At 46.8% G+C, this 16,716-nt stretch overlaps 7 protein-coding genes across 7 annotated transcripts; 3 read left to right on the top strand and 4 right to left on the bottom strand.

Moving 5' to 3' along the window:
- Nucleotides 1-248: 248 nt before the first annotated feature.
- Nucleotides 249-818, top strand: AtWU_10101 (uncharacterized protein; the record flags this gene model as incomplete). The annotated part of the gene is made up of 4 exons (XM_035505206.1): nt 249-324; nt 390-470; nt 565-705; nt 766-818. The coding sequence occupies 4 exons, from the start codon at nt 249-251 to the stop codon at nt 816-818; spliced, it is 351 nt and encodes a 116-aa protein (XP_035361099.1).
- Nucleotides 819-2,650: 1,832 nt separating this feature from the next.
- AtWU_10100 (U4/U6 small nuclear ribonucleoprotein PRP4) lies at nt 2,651-5,055 on the bottom strand (the record flags this gene model as incomplete). Its single annotated transcript, XM_035505205.1, has 6 exons — nt 2,651-2,926; nt 3,015-3,026; nt 3,101-3,396; nt 4,612-4,766; nt 4,818-4,846; nt 4,897-5,055. The coding sequence occupies 6 exons, from the start codon at nt 5,053-5,055 to the stop codon at nt 2,651-2,653; spliced, it is 927 nt and encodes a 308-aa protein (XP_035361098.1).
- Nucleotides 5,056-6,172: 1,117 nt separating this feature from the next.
- AtWU_10099 (putative amino acid transporter (Mtr)) lies at nt 6,173-7,868 on the bottom strand (the record flags this gene model as incomplete). Its single annotated transcript, XM_035505204.1, has 6 exons — nt 6,173-6,601; nt 6,674-6,906; nt 6,974-7,135; nt 7,186-7,377; nt 7,446-7,707; nt 7,764-7,868. The coding sequence occupies 6 exons, from the start codon at nt 7,866-7,868 to the stop codon at nt 6,173-6,175; spliced, it is 1,383 nt and encodes a 460-aa protein (XP_035361097.1).
- A 2,280-nt stretch (nt 7,869-10,148) lies between these two features.
- Nucleotides 10,149-10,928, top strand: AtWU_10098 (2-keto-4-pentenoate hydratase; the record flags this gene model as incomplete). The annotated part of the gene is made up of 1 exon (XM_035505203.1): nt 10,149-10,928. One exon carries the CDS (start codon nt 10,149-10,151, stop codon nt 10,926-10,928), a length of 780 nt encoding a protein of 259 aa, XP_035361096.1.
- A 231-nt stretch (nt 10,929-11,159) lies between these two features.
- On the bottom strand, nt 11,160-12,378 carry AtWU_10097 (SGNH/GDSL hydrolase family protein; the record flags this gene model as incomplete). Its single annotated transcript, XM_035505202.1, has 3 exons — nt 11,160-11,396; nt 11,453-12,088; nt 12,184-12,378. The coding sequence occupies 3 exons, from the start codon at nt 12,376-12,378 to the stop codon at nt 11,160-11,162; spliced, it is 1,068 nt and encodes a 355-aa protein (XP_035361095.1).
- A 537-nt stretch (nt 12,379-12,915) lies between these two features.
- On the bottom strand, nt 12,916-15,183 carry AtWU_10096 (Hsp70 family protein; the record flags this gene model as incomplete). The annotated part of the gene is made up of 12 exons (XM_035505201.1): nt 12,916-13,118; nt 13,175-13,307; nt 13,367-13,553; nt 13,608-13,625; nt 13,676-13,773; nt 13,821-13,920; nt 13,984-14,224; nt 14,279-14,345; nt 14,407-14,451; nt 14,502-14,953; nt 15,009-15,079; nt 15,131-15,183. The coding sequence occupies 12 exons, from the start codon at nt 15,181-15,183 to the stop codon at nt 12,916-12,918; spliced, it is 1,668 nt and encodes a 555-aa protein (XP_035361094.1).
- A 230-nt stretch (nt 15,184-15,413) lies between these two features.
- On the top strand, nt 15,414-16,698 carry AtWU_10095 (uncharacterized protein; the record flags this gene model as incomplete). The annotated part of the gene is made up of 3 exons (XM_035505200.1): nt 15,414-15,551; nt 15,610-16,087; nt 16,139-16,698. The coding sequence occupies 3 exons, from the start codon at nt 15,414-15,416 to the stop codon at nt 16,696-16,698; spliced, it is 1,176 nt and encodes a 391-aa protein (XP_035361093.1).
- Between the last annotated feature and the right edge of the window lie 18 nt (nt 16,699-16,716).

Raw genomic sequence — 16,716 nt, 5'->3', positions numbered from 1 at the left:
AACGATATGTTCCACCGAAACATAAGTCAGATAATCTCACTTTGGGATGCAAATTGAATGTGGCACAGACTATTATTTATTAAAGCATTATCTTTCAAATATTAACTATCTTCATTGAGATCTTTTTTTTTCGATATAAAAAGAGCACTCGCTCCCCCTCTTCCTACATCACTCCACAATCTAACATTCCTCCTCATTTAAGATCTTTGTTTACGATTACCCTCAGAAACTCATCCACCCTTAACATTATGAAGACTTTTACTGTTGCCGTTACTTCTTTCCTGGCAGTTGCTGGCCTTGTTACAGCAATCCCAATGCCTCAGGGTCTGTATCCCTTGAAGCTGCTCTCCTGTTATATCATGTTAATTATCTCTGTTTCTCTATAACAGATTCTGAACTGGCCAACATAGTGGGTCAGATGGCCACAAGTATTGATCCACCGGTTGGCCAAGGCAGACCTGTTGCTGCAGGTATGTACTGCGACATTGAGTGTGCTACAATTTACCCACCAAGCCTCCCCACTTTGCCGAGGCGATAAATAGTCTGGTGCTAATGCTATTCTAGCTAATGCTGGACAATCTATGGCTGATCCGGGGAACGCAGCTGAGACGGCAGCGAATGTGCTTGCTGGAGCTGGTAATACCTTCAACGAATCTCCAGGCGCTGCCCCTGCTCAAAACAATGCACCGCAGTTACAAAACACAGGTAGGTATCTCCCTTGAACTATAAGCTGCGTGATACTGTCTCATACTAATTGATTTCAAGTAAATTCAGCGGAGGGAGTTATCGGGACTCTAGTCGGAAACGTAAGGAAGTAATTGGGATGGGTGAGTACTTAAACAGCCATGGCTCCTCATTACCATGGAAAGGTGGGAAGTATATATTTCCTCGGTTGACTTACACCCACAAACGGGGCCCCATCATACTGACTGCCAATAGAATATCTCATTGTACTGTTAGGTAGTACTGAAGGCCTGTACTTGACGCAAAGAGGGACGTGATGTAATTGAGAAAGAATTGATTTCATTCATGCCAAAACTTGCTTGATAATTTGTTTCTCATGATGGCAACCATGATGGTGGTATGATGCTAGTGTTGTTGCCATTGTTTTGCGAGTCTCGAATTCGGGAATGGTTCCTAGCGCGGGAGCTAGTCCTAACCGGTATCAAGCTGCTATATCAATCCGTAGCTCTAGTATTTCCAGCTGGAATTCATTAAGCACAACAGTCAAGCCCGAAGTATGATAGGATACGACGAGTAGATGTAGAAAATAATATGTAGACTAGGGTGTAGTTTACTTATAGAATGAAGGTAGTACTGGGCATGTTGCTCCTCACTCACATCTTTCAGTTCCCAAACGCTGGAATATTACGGCCTATTTGGAAGCCAAATCTTCCAGATGTGCTACAATGTTGGGGGAGCACAAGGCTTCCAATATGGGCTAGTGTTCCTCTGAGCCTGCAACCTTCTACTAAATGGACTATCTAACGTATGTGAGAGTAGTCTTGTCACAGCTCTCATGTACAGTTATTTATTAAGGAAACGTCGTAAAGGTGACGCCCGATTCATTATCTGTGAGAATTTTCATGGTGGTATCCTTGTTAGTTAAGTTTATCAAGTAGAATGTATAGCGCTTTAGATCAAATAGCATGCTAATCATCATATATGCTGAATCTACTTAAGAGTTACCAAGATTGCTTGAAGGAATACCAGGGTCTGTGAAAGAAGCCAATGAGGAAAATGGAAAGAGATTAACAAGGATGATTCCACTCACCTAGTATAAAGGAGGGCTATTTTAAGTCTGGTATAATGACAGGTAAATGTATCAGAATAATAGTAACACAAACCAGCTGCAAGTACACAATTACACAATCGGAACTTGACCAAATAGCCGGATAACCCATATTTATATCTATGTCCTGATGACTGATCCCTTTCCCGGCCGTTTGAAACAGAGGCCGGTCAAATAAGCATAATATCAAGGCGTTTAAGCAATTAAGGGGGCCTAGAGCCAACTGCTGGACTCAGCCCAGTTTAATAATAACCATACAGACCTTCAGAATTACGCAAGCGACACCAACTTCATCCAACAGACAATTCCAATGTGACACCTTCCGGCACACATCGTGCTTATACTAGTTGCAGGTAGTCTTCAAACCTAGATCAACAAAACTAAACCCGACCACGATTTCAAGTCACCGTCGTCCTAACCCAATATGGAAAGATCGCCTTGAAGTCCTCGGAACACAGTCACAAATGCCTGTTGAGGTAAAGCCTGGATACAATACCATGTCAAGTGATAAGTATGTGTAACTGAGTGATCGGACTGACCCGATGATAATCATCCCTCGGTCGGCTTCGATATCCGATGCATCTACTTCGTATCTAAATACATATCGTTTCCCTCACATACGCGGCTCAGATCTACCCCTCTTATCTATACTATCCTATTCTGTCTTATCGAGAACTCACATGATATGCTAAGGATCGGAATGACATGCTTACAGAGTATGATTCTTGCCCCCGTTTCCACTTCCGTACAGTTGACAGAAGAAACAAGCGATTGATACTTTTGAGGAAATCATTGCTTTAATAGGGTATTAAAATATGAGCACCACTGCTTCTACTAAAGACAGGCAGATAAAAGTCATCAAGATTTGGTGGTCCCTTTTCGTTTCCCTAATTCAAGCCCCTTCATCAACCACTCATCATACAAAAGCCCCAGAGCTGTCGGTCGGTCAGAAGGATTCCATTGCAAAGCCCGTCGAATCCACCGCAGAAACCCATCTTTGTCTTCGCCCCTGATATCGATAGCCAAAGATTCTAAGGTAGTATCAGGAACCGGGGCTAATCCTTTCCAGGTGCCGGTGTTTTCCCAGAAAACAGAACTGAGATGACTTCGTTCATGGAACTCAGGCGGTGGGTCCTAAGAGTGCAACCAATTCTCCAAGGTGGACGCGATCATCGAATATGCCATCTGAACTTCTGCCTCTGATGAGTGTGGATAAGCTCACAATGTCCCACGCCTTTTGGATACAAATTAGCATACTTTTAGTTTCCAGCAAAGTAAATAAAAACCGATTGCGTGTGATGGACTTACAACCATAGCGACACTCCAGATATCAACTTTATAGTCCCAGTTTGCTCTTAGAATCACTTCAGGCGCCTCGTAAGGATCTGGCATAATGTCTTCGTTATGCTCCTCATCGCCAAGTCGAGCTTCGCCAAAATCACTGAGAAGTGGCAGTCCGTCTCCAGGAGGGAAGCGGGACGATTTGTAAATAGTACGGTCTTGAAGCACCTTTCGGGCTGTTGGCATTCTTAGCTCCTCTTCCTCAAATTCGAAAAGCGCCTTTGGCTTAGGCGTGGGAAGAAGCAAGTTCTTCAGTTGAAGATCTGGACAAGTTAGCCTTTCGATATCGCTAGGTATGAAGGCATAGTACCCGTGTGAATCACACCAGCCACAGAATGTAAGAAATCCAACGCAATCAGTAACTGTCGGATGCACACTTTCATATCCTCAAGAGTTATTGTATCTCGAGGAATCCATTCCAACAGCTCACTTGCACTTATTTCTAAGGGTTCGTGAACAAGACAGATATGTTGCCCATGGCGACCCGTGATAATGAAATGATCGAGTAACTTTCGGATGAGACTTTTACCTGGATGTTTGAACTCTGCTGAGTTCATATGACGATAGATATTCAGTTCATGGTCTCTTTTCTCACCTGTCACGTATATTTTCAAAGCAACATAGCTGGAATTTCTGTAGTACATTATAAATGAAAGCTCCACCCAGAAAGTAGATGATGAATGTACTTACACCAAATCACGACCAAACCATACAGTGGAAGTGACTCCATAGCCTATCTTGGCTAAAACCTGATATCGGTTGTTGAAAATTTCCCCCTGTTGGATGGGATAATATTTCTGGGCCTGATATGTTGGTAATGTCTCTTCTTCCATACGTAAGGATGAATCGAGTAATTTGAATCCAGAAGATGGAAAGTTCCGTGGCATCGATGTCCACTAAGGGGAGACCAAAGCTCTTTGTTGTGGGTACCATCCTGGGCATTTGGACATGTAGAAATATAACGGGCTGTAGGACGTAGAGAGCAATGGTCGCTTTGAAGTCAGCCAGATTAGAGAAGCAAGAGGATTGCGCTGGTATCTCGAAGACCGGTACATTAGGACCCTCAATTCAAAAGAAAGGAACTGAGAATAGCAAAGGTGCAGCTGAAAAGGAATGAGAAATGACTATGGTATTAATCACTCTCCCGAAGAAGCTGGAGGTATACAGTCCCTAGGTGAGATCGTGGAAACCTCTTAGGCAAAATTTCACCATTATTTATCTGCATTTTGTGGAGTGTGCTGAATTTAAAGGAAGTTCACCTCCTTAGTCCCACTAATAAATCTACCTGATGTACGGGGTATTCCTGTACATACTACCTCCCGACTACGGATACAATGTGACATACAGAACATTTATTGTTATAGTCTCCCAACATCCACAATCGAATTCCTTTCTCAAACACGGATGGAAGAAGCACTATGCCTAGCTGTTAATAAACCCTGCAATGCCAGCCCGTGCAATAATTTCCGCAAACCCACCCTCTCTCCCTTCACGAGAAGCGAGGAATTTCCACGTCTTGTCCTGGTGGATATGGATTGTACCAATATGAGTTCCTGCATTAGTCTTCAGTCCCACTGTGACAACAAGGCTTTGATCTTCTCTATCGTTAGAAGAAAAGTGAGCCTTGGAGGCTCTACGCGATGATATTAGATGACTGGTTCAATTGAAGTACGGTGATGCCTACTGTATTTCTGCCGTAGTGATCTCTGGAACCTAGAAAAATCAGCGCCAACTATTCTTGGCTTGTGATCAAATCATCTTACAGATTTCCCAATTGAATTGCACACAGAATTCGTTGTATCGATCCATACAGGGCCATCTATGGTGCCATTGGTGATTACCATCTCTTCGAGAGGAGCTCCAGTGAATTGCATCAAAGAAGCAGAGGCCTTGTGGAGGCCCCTCGCAAAGTTCCGACTCATAATGATAGTAAAAATTATAGTCTTAATCTTGTAAGTGCCGGGTGTAGGGAATAGAGGACTCCGTAACCCTTTATGGCCTTGATGTCCTCTGTATTCTCCGGAATATACCTGCCAAATGGTAATCCTTTCCGCTCTCTCCCTTAACACGAAGCAGGAATCTACCGGTCTACTCTCATAGCTTTATCTGTCCACCTGGCTGAGATGGTGCCCTTTCGGCTCTGAGGTATCTCAACGTAGTCGAACATGTTGAATGTAGTCTGGAATTGAGATATATTGTTAATGAACCTACTCAGGGAGTATATCATTCCTGAGGATTTGGCTTCAGTATCTGTGCATTACTACTAATTAGAAGGGCCACGCTACCTGCGGAACAGCAGATGTTCTGGTTATGTTCTGCTAGCTTTCTGACCAAATGGGCCTATAATACAAAACATTATTGATCTTTCCGCAGCGACCCCGGACGCATGAGTTTCCAGTATTGAGAGGCAACGGTCGACGGATGATTCCTCTTTAGTACCATGAGTAGTGAGTGGAGGGAGGGAGGAGTTGCATTAAAAGTTTGTTACTCTGTGGGCTTGATGTGCAATCGACTATTCAATACTTGAGAAATCTCCATGTCAGAACACGTCCCCATCGAAGAAGATGTCACATTTTAATGAATCGAAATCTAAGAAGGTAGCATCACAGACCCCTGAACCAATCTTTCTCCGACCATCTCCTGCACAAATAAATCATGGAATTGTTCCATTAAACCAGAAGGCTCATCAAATCAAGCATATATACTTCTGGTCCCACACTCGAGGGGTAGAGGCTATACCGACGCAGAGCTGTCAAAGATCAGCCTGCTCTCCCCGCCGTGGAATCAGGTCCGAAAACCCGCTGTATATGTATGGCTCTAGCGGCTCGCTGAGATATGGGTTTCTTAAGAGCACAGACAGCTTGGAATAGGCGCCAGTTCCTTGATGTCAGCTAGCCTTGTTACGCCTTTGGTAAATACGAAGTTCAACGTATAATCCTGGTATCTGTACCTCTGTCTATAGTCCTAGTATATTCATCCTGTACACATAGCTCGTCTCCGAACGCTGATTCTAGCTTCCTCATGGGTCAAACCAACCCATCAAACAGAGTTAGAGTTATCAGCACACGAAAAAGCAGCAGACCCTCCACTCTCAGCATAAGATGCCATGATGTATTTAACGGACCCATAAGTTCCCGCCACCATCATGAATGAGCCGATGAGTATCATCAACACGCTCCACACCACTTGGGACATCCACCTTTTCGATAACCGCGCTGCATCCTTCCCCTTCCTCCAATTATCGTACAGCCACATGGCACCCATCGGTTGAATGCAAATAAGCGGACCAAGTAAAGCACCGATGAGAGAAACCAAGGCATCGAAGACGGGTATTGTGCTGGCAATGATCCACGCGATCGCGACTATTCCGAAGGTACAGCTCAGCCACGTTATCCAGTGCGTGGGCGAGTTGCTGGTGAGGTGGCGCGAGCCGCGGAGGATATTGACGAAGATGAATTTTGCGGGGACCTTTAGTGTTTTAGCAAGAGGTATGGTTGGCATGTTGGGACCTATGTCGCAATTGGGCTGCTTGTGGCTTACATGTGCAATTATTGTCAGTGTGGCTAGGAGCCCGGGTAGTGCAAATGCATAGCTGATGATCTTTACAACTCCACCGGCTGAACCAAGTGCCGGTGAAGAAACGTAGGTACCGCAGTAGTAGTAAACAACTCCGCCGATTACAGAATATACGGCGAGGACTCCAGTCTGGCTTATGACCACCGCTTTGGTGTATTGGTGGGGATCGCGCATTTCGCAGACGATGGAGAAAAACCCTGGAATTGGACGGTATTAGTGTGAGGTAGCATACCTGGAAGGAACAACCAGACGGGTTTAGCTCACCCGGGATTCCTGTAAAAGAGAATAGTAGGTTCGATACTGCTGCAATTCCATCCGCAAAACTGGGATGGCCGACGGCCACCCAGTCGGAAACCCAGGGACCGTCCGTTTTGGGCGCGTCAGCGGGGCGGTCCTCTATACCGACTGCGACAGTAACAATAATCACTATGAAAAGTCAGTGTATCGTGCATAAGACGTGTCAGTGGGGAAAGTACCGGCAGTTAGGATACATGGTAGGCCCACCCATGCAACGGTGGTGATGCGACCTAACGTTCGGATACTACAGAAGCAGAAACCGACGATGGCTGCAACGGCGGTGAAGACGGCAGTGCATGTTGCATGGGTAGACACAGCGTTCAAACCAATGGAAAGACCGAGAATTGCAGAGCCGCTGGTGAAAATGTAATCTGCATATAGTTAGTAACTACTATTGGCGTTATATTACTTCCGACTATTTGATGGGGTCATCACGTACAAAGGCAAAACGCGGCTGAAAGGGCCCACCGGCCCAACGGGCCAAACATGAGGGCACCGGCATCGTCAATGCTGTACACCTCGCGGTGGTTGATCTTGAAGGTGCCAACAATAAAGCCAGACCAAGTAGTGATACAGTAGATTATAAACAGACAAATAATGCCCGGGACCATGCCCAGAACATCTAGAGCGGATGGGATGGCGAGGACGCCCAAACCAATCTGCGTCTTCATCATGAGGATAACGGTTCCTATGAAACCGACCTAGTGGAATCAATTAGCTTCTGTGACTCTGTTTAATGAGAACTGTTTGTATAAACATTGCGAAAGTTGGGACCGTGCTCCGAGATCTCTCCGAACACATCGTCATGGACGTATTCGGGTTGCTGCGGAACGTCCTCAATGTCTTTTTTGTCGACGTCCATGTCGAAAAGGGGTTGCCGAATATTTCCTGGAGAGAAGAAGGAAGATTCCAGCGCAGTGAGAAGGCCATGGCGACCCCTTTATAACAGTTGTTGGGAACCAGCGTAGCCAATGACGTCGGGGCCAATACAGAGGCACAGAACACGATTCATGCATCTCGGATCCCCCGCATTTTCAGTCAAAGTGCGGCAGCTGAATGCGGTCTTGATCAACAAGCTTAACCTTTCCCAATACCGCATATTGTGGGTCGTACCCCCGCAGATAAGCCGACGTTGGCGTTGACAGAAAAGCACCCTCGCAAAAAAACCCCAAGATTCCTATGATCGGGTGCCAACCCGAGATTTGCCGAGTGTCCTCCTGCTGCTTCGCTTATCGGTTAAGATAAACTGCGATAGAAAGAGGGATTAATCGAGAAGTAAGACTGAAGATCAGACTCAATCACGGTCAAACTCAGTATGGCTGATATAGCTAGTAAGTGAGCTAGCCAACCTGCACAGTGGTCGGAAAGCCATGGTAACCAATACGAAACTGCCCAAAGGATCATGGCATGGACGGGAAGAGAATGGATCTATTTACTACAATGCTAATTCGCTGGCTGACCAAACCAGGCAACTATAATATACTGCCACAAACTGTAGGCACCTATGCAATCTTTTGAGTCTGCGTCGAAATTGTTTCGACGAAGAACATCCGATTCTTGACAAAGTGTTTCATCTCAGGAGTTTTGTATGGCCTCTTGGCTAACAAGCTCCCCCTCTTCTTTTTTGATGAATAGAACGTCCCTCCACAATTTATAATCGGTACACCGTGTATTGAGTGTAGAGCTCAATCATGTCACTGATACCGCGCACTCCGACGAGGAGTCTCTCTGCCACTTCTGTCGGAAACAAGTGACCATGCTGACGCGCTCGCGGCCATCAAGCGCCTCGAGTGCCCGGCGCTCAGTGCATCTACCCTGCATGACCGCAGTGGTTCTCTATAATCCGAGGAAATCGTGCCATTACTGTAAATCTGCATACATGGGGTGATAAACATACTATAGCTGGCCCACGAAATTCCATAGCCTCCCACTAGACGTCCTGAGCGCCGTCTCTCTACTGGCCATGTCAGTGCAATCTGAAATTAATATCACATACACAAACGGAAAATTGTTATAATGCCACGCGATGACCGGGAGCTCATTGTCCGGGGAAGCAATATTGACAATCTCATATGTTCGCCTTCTCGTTCCGAATGTTGTCGATCTTGGCAATCAAAGTCGCCCATTGACGAAATGAGGTCAATTTCCAGCAACCTCGAACGTCCTGTCGAGGACTTCCAGAAGTTTCCAAGCATCTAATGTGAAAGGGACACGAGTATGCCTATTAAAACTGGAGCTTTTAATTGAAGATCTGCTCCCTAATTTTCACCATCGCTGTTTCGGGAAACAGAGGGAATGGATCTGTGGCCGCGTGGAGTGGCATGCCGTGTCCCTCCAGCCCAATTTGCTCCATCGTATAGATGAACCTTGGGGTTAGTTGTTCAGTTGCCTTGCTAGGTCGAATGATTCCCACTTGGCGATCTTTGCTCCGAGGATTAGTGACCATGGCAGGTCGTAAGAGGGCCTTGTGGCCTTATTGGTTGCGGTTTCAATAATAGTGGGTAGTTTAACCTGGATGAAGATTGCTTGAGGGGCCATTTTGGATAATGGATCATGTAATGTTGTCACCAACTTCAATGATGAACATGCCGTTGCTGGATACCTGTAGATATGTTTATATGACTCGGATTCATGCTTGGGACGCCAATGATGGCGCGTGATATCTCGTGGTGGTCAATTGCTTGCATGGTAATGTTCCTACACTATCGGCTCTTCCGAGACCTGCAATTGACCATCAGAAATGAAACAAGCCGTGATCTTGCAAGACAGGCAGTATGAAGAAGTCTTATTTGGTTTTTGGTGAACCCGATCCCTGGCATCAATGGTCGCTGCTCTCGGCAGCACCCGCGGCAGCACCCTCGGATGAAGGTGGGGGTCTCGGCTTCTATCCGATGCTTATCATAGAACGTAGGGAATCGATCGTCTCGGAATCGGATGTGAGTATCTATCATAGTAGCCGGAGACAGCGAGTAAAGAATGACCGCAACTGCTTTATTCCGAGACGCTTCTATGGAGGCAGGTTGGTAGAAAAACGATGCATGAATTACGAGTTTGTTTATATGGCCCCGATGCCCTACCAAGGTAATACTCGATCAATCATCCAATCCTCACCATTCTTCTTATCTCTAAATCACTCCTCACCATGTCTTCTATCAACCTTAACGACGTCGCATCTGCCCTCCGCGCAGCCCTAGCTGAAGGAAAACCCATCGACCCACCAACCAAGACCTGGCCCAGCCTCACCCCAGACGATGGCTTCAGGATCCAAGAAATAAACTCCAAGCACAACGTTGCCAACGGCGACCGTCTAGTCGGATACAAGCTCGGCAACATCGCAAAAGTGATGCAGACCGCATTTGGTCTTGACCACCCCGACTATGGGTTCCTGCATGCAAAGTCCTTCATCTACGAAGGCACGCCTATCCACCTCGATAAATTCATCAAGCCGTTCGTCGAACTCGAGCCTGCTTTCGTTCTGAAGGGGCCCCTGAAAGGTCCTAATATCACCGTGGCGGATGTGATCAATGCCATTGACTATGCTATTCCTGCTATTGAGATTATCGATTCCCGTGTCACAAACTGGGCGATTGACCTGCCGGATACGCTTGCGGATAATGGGTCAACTGGGGCTATTATATTGGGTGGGACGCCGCGCAAGCTTACCGATCTTACACTTAATGATACCCGCGGTGTCCTGAAGCATAATTGCAAGGAGCTGATGACGGGAAATACGAAGAATGTTCTTGGGAATCCGATCTCGGCTGTGGCGTGGTTAGTGAATCGGTTGGCGGAATATGATATCGAGTTTCAGGCTGGACAGGTTATTATGCCCGGGAGTTGTCTAGAGGCTATTCCTATGGAAATTGGTCAGTGGACTTGTACGTTTGAGGGATGGGGGACTATTGAATTTGATGTTGTGTAGATCGTCACTAGGTCTAATAGATATATCACATTGTTTTCTTGTGGAATGAAAACTTCTACAATCCAATGAATGTAAAGACTTATTATGGGGTCTAATAAATGGCTTCAGTGATCATTGTGTACTGCTGGTAAAAGATATATTTCCCGTAAGATTCAAGATCCCCTTATACCTCCATCTCGACTACTCGTAGACTGCATCATCGAATCGTATATACTACCTAAGTCATGAACCCTACGACCAATATGTCGCATACTCACTTCCCCCCTTCACTACCTTGATAAACTCCTCCGCAATAATCTCATCCGTCCTCTGCGACGGATGCAACTGATCATACCACAGAAACGAATCCGGACTCGACAGCGTCTCACACTCCGATCCCGCCACATTACAATGATGGATATAACCCGTAACATTCGCCGGCGCAGATCCATTAAGATACTGCTGCGGATGATAATATATATCCGAGATCTGCGCAGATCAGCAACCTTTATACGTCAACCTCCCAAGGAAAGACCTGAACTCACCAACGAATACATATCCATAACCGCCACCTTCGCCCCAGGATACCTCTTCCCAACAACCCACTCAAATGGCGTCCGATAATCATAAACCTGATTAACGGTACTCACCTGCTCCCACATGCGATAACTAATCTCGGTGAAATTCCCCGACTTATCAGGCCAGTAATTATTCGCCCCGATGCCCCCATTCTCCGGCGTCGCATACAGCGGTGCTAACTGCAACGGCACCATGTTCATAATAACAAAGTACTTTCCCTTCGCGGCTTTGTACACGCCATCGAGGGCATTGAACACACAGTCAATGTAATCCGGAATCGTGTTGTTCGCGACCTGCGAATCAGTCAGGAACGCGTAGTTCCCCAGATCGTTCGTCCCAATCCAGATGGAGTAGATTGTGCTGTCTGGATCGTTTTGGAGGAATTTCTCTCCAGTGCTAGGAATGTGGTAGGCGTTGTCGGCTGTGAAGGCTGGGACTTCGTATTCCAGGACAGAGGGGTAAAGTCCGAAGGAGGTCGCTCGGGGGGTTATTTTGTTCGAGCAGGAGGCGCCACTGACGGCGTAGTTGTACCGGTGGGATAGGTGGGCGTATTGGTGCACGAAGTGACCCCAGATGTAGCCGCCGGAGGCGGATTCGTTTGTCTGGTGGTTTTTGTTAGCGGTGTATATATATATGATGTGGGTGTTTCTGTGTATTTGGAGGTAGGGATAGTTTATATGATATCTGGGGAACATACAATGGGCTCGACCCATCCCACTGGCGGCGCGGACCCATTATGGTTGATGAAGTAGCTGATTCGCGTATCGTCCGTATAGCTATCACCAAAGGTGACCAAGGTTTTGAAATCCTGAATGCTCCATTTTTGGGTGGACTCGGCGAGTGCCGCTTCCAACCCTAGGAGAATCACGCTTAGGAAGCGTGGCAGGCGCATTGTGCACTGTCGGTAAGGCGTATGCGAAGAGAAAGTAACGGGGATGTTCACCCCTCTTTATTACAAACATTGAGCACGAATTCGGCCTATGATCGATCGCATTGATGTGCTCTGTTTTTATCCGGATGCGGAGGTGCGGGTAAACTCCGCTCACCGTAACACGACGCTATTCGCGGAAGATCTGCGTCGGGGTGGCCAATGCAGGTGTTTATCCGGGTTGTTTGCTGCAGATTTGGGGTAGTTGGGTGGCTTGGCGAAGCTGGGGGGCAGCGAGGGGTTTCTTAAATTTGATTAGCTGTTTTAGATCATTTGATGGTTGGCTGGGGTGGTGTGGTCTCCGAGGGAATACAGTTAGAAGTAGGCTGTCTAGACGCATGAGTTTATATGAGAGCGTCAATACCTCTGAGCTATCACCATGCACTTATTGGACGTGTTGATAGACTTCGAATCAATATTCCTATGGGCTACGCTAGTTTAAAGGAAAAAGCACGATCAGTATCCTGAACACACCGCAGTCGGAGTGTCCGAGTGCAACTTTCAATCGAAATAAGTAGCCTGAACCTCCCCATAAGATTGGCCATTAAACTCCAGCTCGAATTTAATTGAGGCGGACCCCGGGGTCATAATCATGACATGACTAATAGTGTAGTACTCCGTGCCTTTGCTGTTCGTGTGTTTTGTGAAGTATCGAGTTGGTACACTGCTTAAATCAGTTGTCAAGGTACACAACTGGTAGACACCTGCATACTAATTAGCTGATGTACCTCAGTGGAACATGAAATAGTCAGTTGCCTACTACTATCGCTACGTTCTGGCGCTTCATTGTGAAGGCATATTTTTAGTCTGCTAAAAACACTGGGCGTTCTGCCAACAGCAACGGTGGTGTCAAAACCCATCCTAATGGGTTTTCCTTCGTGAATCTCGTCGCCCTACAAAGTAATGAGCAACAGTTGCATGGTTCGCTGGAGATCATCGACTGAGTACTTGCCTTGTGGATATACCACTTCATCATGTCGCGAATATACCACCTTTCCTTCAAGTCATCCCAGAATCTCTTTGCGTCTGGAAACTTAGCCATTGTGTCGGGATTATGTGTTTCATGCCAAATGCCATAGTGGCATCGAGCAATTCGGTTCGTAACCTGGTTGCCTCCCAAACCATATCGAACCGCACCACTGGATTAAGGTAAGCAGGCTGCGCCAATACCCTTTCTACCTTTAGAGACTCACAGCATCACAGCAGACCACCTAATGCTTGTTAGCCTGGGCAGCATAAAAGACATTCCTTAACTTCTTACGAGTTTGGTGGCTGCATCACAGCAATGTCACTGAATGTCTCCTGAATACAGTGATAGAGGTACTCGGATGACCCGAATCCTCCCACCAAAAGGATTGCCTACCGGTAATAATCAGCCACGCTCGTAAATCAACTGATGTACTCACCTTCACTGGCATATTTTTCGCTCTAGCACTATTAACCTGGTGAACTATCTGCACCTTGACTCGGTCAACAACCGGATCGAAGATCTTCTTAATCTGAGCACTATAGTTCTAGAGTTTAGCTTCGAGGCGCGCAGGGATGCATCGATGATGCAGATTTACTCACCCCTCCAGCTGAAGAAACCCATCTTGTAGACCTATCTTGGGGTTGTCCTTCAATCCAGGCAGAGGTACAAAATGGGTCTCCTCCTCAAAGTCCGGGTCACTCGCAAAATTGGGCTTAATTTGATCTTGCCAGTACTTCAACGCCAATTCGGAGGATTTTCCACTTAGGTGCTTATCGTTCACCAGGACATTGAGAAAAGTCTTGAATGCGGCATCGAGCAGAACCGATCCACAGATGTCACCTGTTTCATTTGTCAGCCGATTTACATAGCGTCTTAGCTGGACGCATAGCATACCGCTGCCCTCGGATACCTCCTCCAAGCGCAATGGAGACACCGTCTTCACGCAGTATGAGATGAGATCCTGTCGTGTTCAGTCATGATAATTGCCAAATAGACACCCATGTGTGGATAGGCTTAGTTACCACAGTACCACCACCGGCATCGCATACTACGACAACATCGTTGTTCTGCATTGGACGTCAAAAAGGAGCTCTTCTTATTGCGTACTCCAACTTACCTCGATGGAGTTAGGTTGAATTGCATTGAGGCAGTACAAAGCTGCCGCCTCTGGCTCAGATACCAAAGTAATATCCTTCTGAGGGATTTTGGCCCTTGAAGCAGCTTTCAAGGTCGCATCCTTTGCCTTATCAGACCAAATGGCCGGCACCGTTAGGACATACTTCATCTCCATCTGTTCGGCTGCTGGGCCAAAGCGCCTCTGGAGAATCTTCTTGGTGTGGTCAACCAGTCCTGTTAGATACATGCCTGTCAAAGTAACCGCAGGTATGCGCGACCTTTTGAGCAGTCCCGCATCTATCAAAGATGCTACGTATCCTGAATTCTGGGGCTCATCTAATAATAGCTTCATGCCCCGGATATTATCTCCAACAAGGTAGTTGGTTTGGTAACCCCAATGGACACGCCCACCGCATTTGATCGCCATGGTGCTAGGGACTTTAGGTGTTGTCCCTGTTGCTAATTATCAGCAGATTGTTTTAAAAACGTATCAAAAGACGCCACAAACGGTTCCCAGCTCCAGGCCACGACATTATGACTTCTGGCTTATCTGGACAATCTCTCAAAGCCCAGGCGACACTGACAAATATTAGTTCCCCGATCACGATTGGGTAATTCATTATCTCTTACCCACTATAAGTGGTGCCGAAGTCAAGTCCAATAACGATACGAGGATTCGACATATTCGAGACACTGTAGTATATTATCGTACAGATACGAAAAAGAAAATGTGGAAATGAAAGGAGGGGTGGCAGAGCGGATTTAAGGAGCCGAAGAGAGATGGATTCTGTCATTACCATGCATCACTTCCGTCCCCATAGTCACGATGACGATTAGCCAGAAGTGATGAAGTCAACGTTGGCAAAGACCTTGGAGGATGAGTTCAGCATTTTACACAACGGCAATTACCACCATGGAGCAGTTCATCGACATCGTTTCCCAGTACTTTCCAATGCTTGATGTCCTTCGCAACATGGAAAGGCCCCGAAGACTTGCTACGAACGGCGATATGTCGCCTCCAAGATTGTCACCTGTTGAACATCTTCTTCGCGTGAGTCGATTTCACAGTTGACGATTCAGTAATGACATCCCCATGCTCACATTCCCAGAACAACCCCGAACTATACAGAGGGTTAGAAAAGGCTGCACTGGCAACGGGTCACGTAGAAGAGGGCCTTCGGCGTCAACTACACCATGCGCAGCAGTTTAAGGAGTCGATGAGATTAGAGCTGGCTAGAAAGAAATCAGACATCCGATCACTCACGCAGCAGATACAAGCACTAAATTTCCAGCCAAACATTCTCTCTGACGACGATATCGCACAATATATGAGACGGCTCCTACAGCGACTGAGGAACTGGACCAATACCTACTTTCGCGACTTGGATCAGCTGAACAAACTCAGACAGGATCTCGAGCGCAGTGGAGCAATGTTTGTACCTCGAGGCCCACATGAGATTCGAGCGTTTATCGCCTCTGTCGTCAGCCAAATTCTGTTTCAGCGCATATTCAGTTCATACTTACTAGGAATACCCAATGAAGAATCGCCAAGGTTCGTGTCTATTGCAGAGACACTACGGCAGAATTGTATGACTTCCGGTCTATTGTAGGTCAAAGTGAGACTGACCGGAACCCTAGGCCCCGGGAATGTTGAACATCACTGGCGCACGGCCACAAGCATAGCTGCGGAGAAGCTTGGAGATGAGCAAAGCGACATCAATATGGTGGTATCTCAAGTGGAGATAATGCTGTCGCAGTACTATTCCGTTGAACCGCCCACCGTGGCCAGACGCTTGCGTGCCCTTGTGCAGGAGTGTATGCAGTTCAAGCGCGATCTAGATCGTCAACCGAGCCGCTATCATTTCTTTCGCAGTGCCTTGGGAGATAACTTTGCCCCGGATCATATGCAGCAGGCTATACCTTTCCAGGAGGTTGCAGGTCGTGTTAAATGCACGCTGTGGCCCGGCTTGTACAAAGAGTCAACGAGCGGGGCTCTCGTTGTAGTACCAGAGACGGTCCTGGCTACGAAAGATGCAGAAGATCAGAGACCAACCTATATAGAGGCGTCAAAAACTCTGGTTCCAGGTTTGCAGGACGTGTCAGACCACCTATCGGACAGTGGGGAGAGCCTCGATAATGAAGGTGTTTCCTGCAGGGATTTGGCCTTTGACATTGAACTCGGAGGAGATACTGTGTGAATGCAGGCTTCATTCCCT

Source organism: Aspergillus tubingensis (assembly GCF_013340325.1).
Source record: "Aspergillus tubingensis WU-2223L DNA, scaffold_12, whole genome shotgun sequence".
Lineage (NCBI taxonomy): Eukaryota > Fungi > Ascomycota > Eurotiomycetes > Eurotiales > Aspergillaceae > Aspergillus > Aspergillus tubingensis.
Note: the sequence above shows the minus strand (reverse complement) of the source record. Positions and strands in the feature narration are given on the sequence as shown.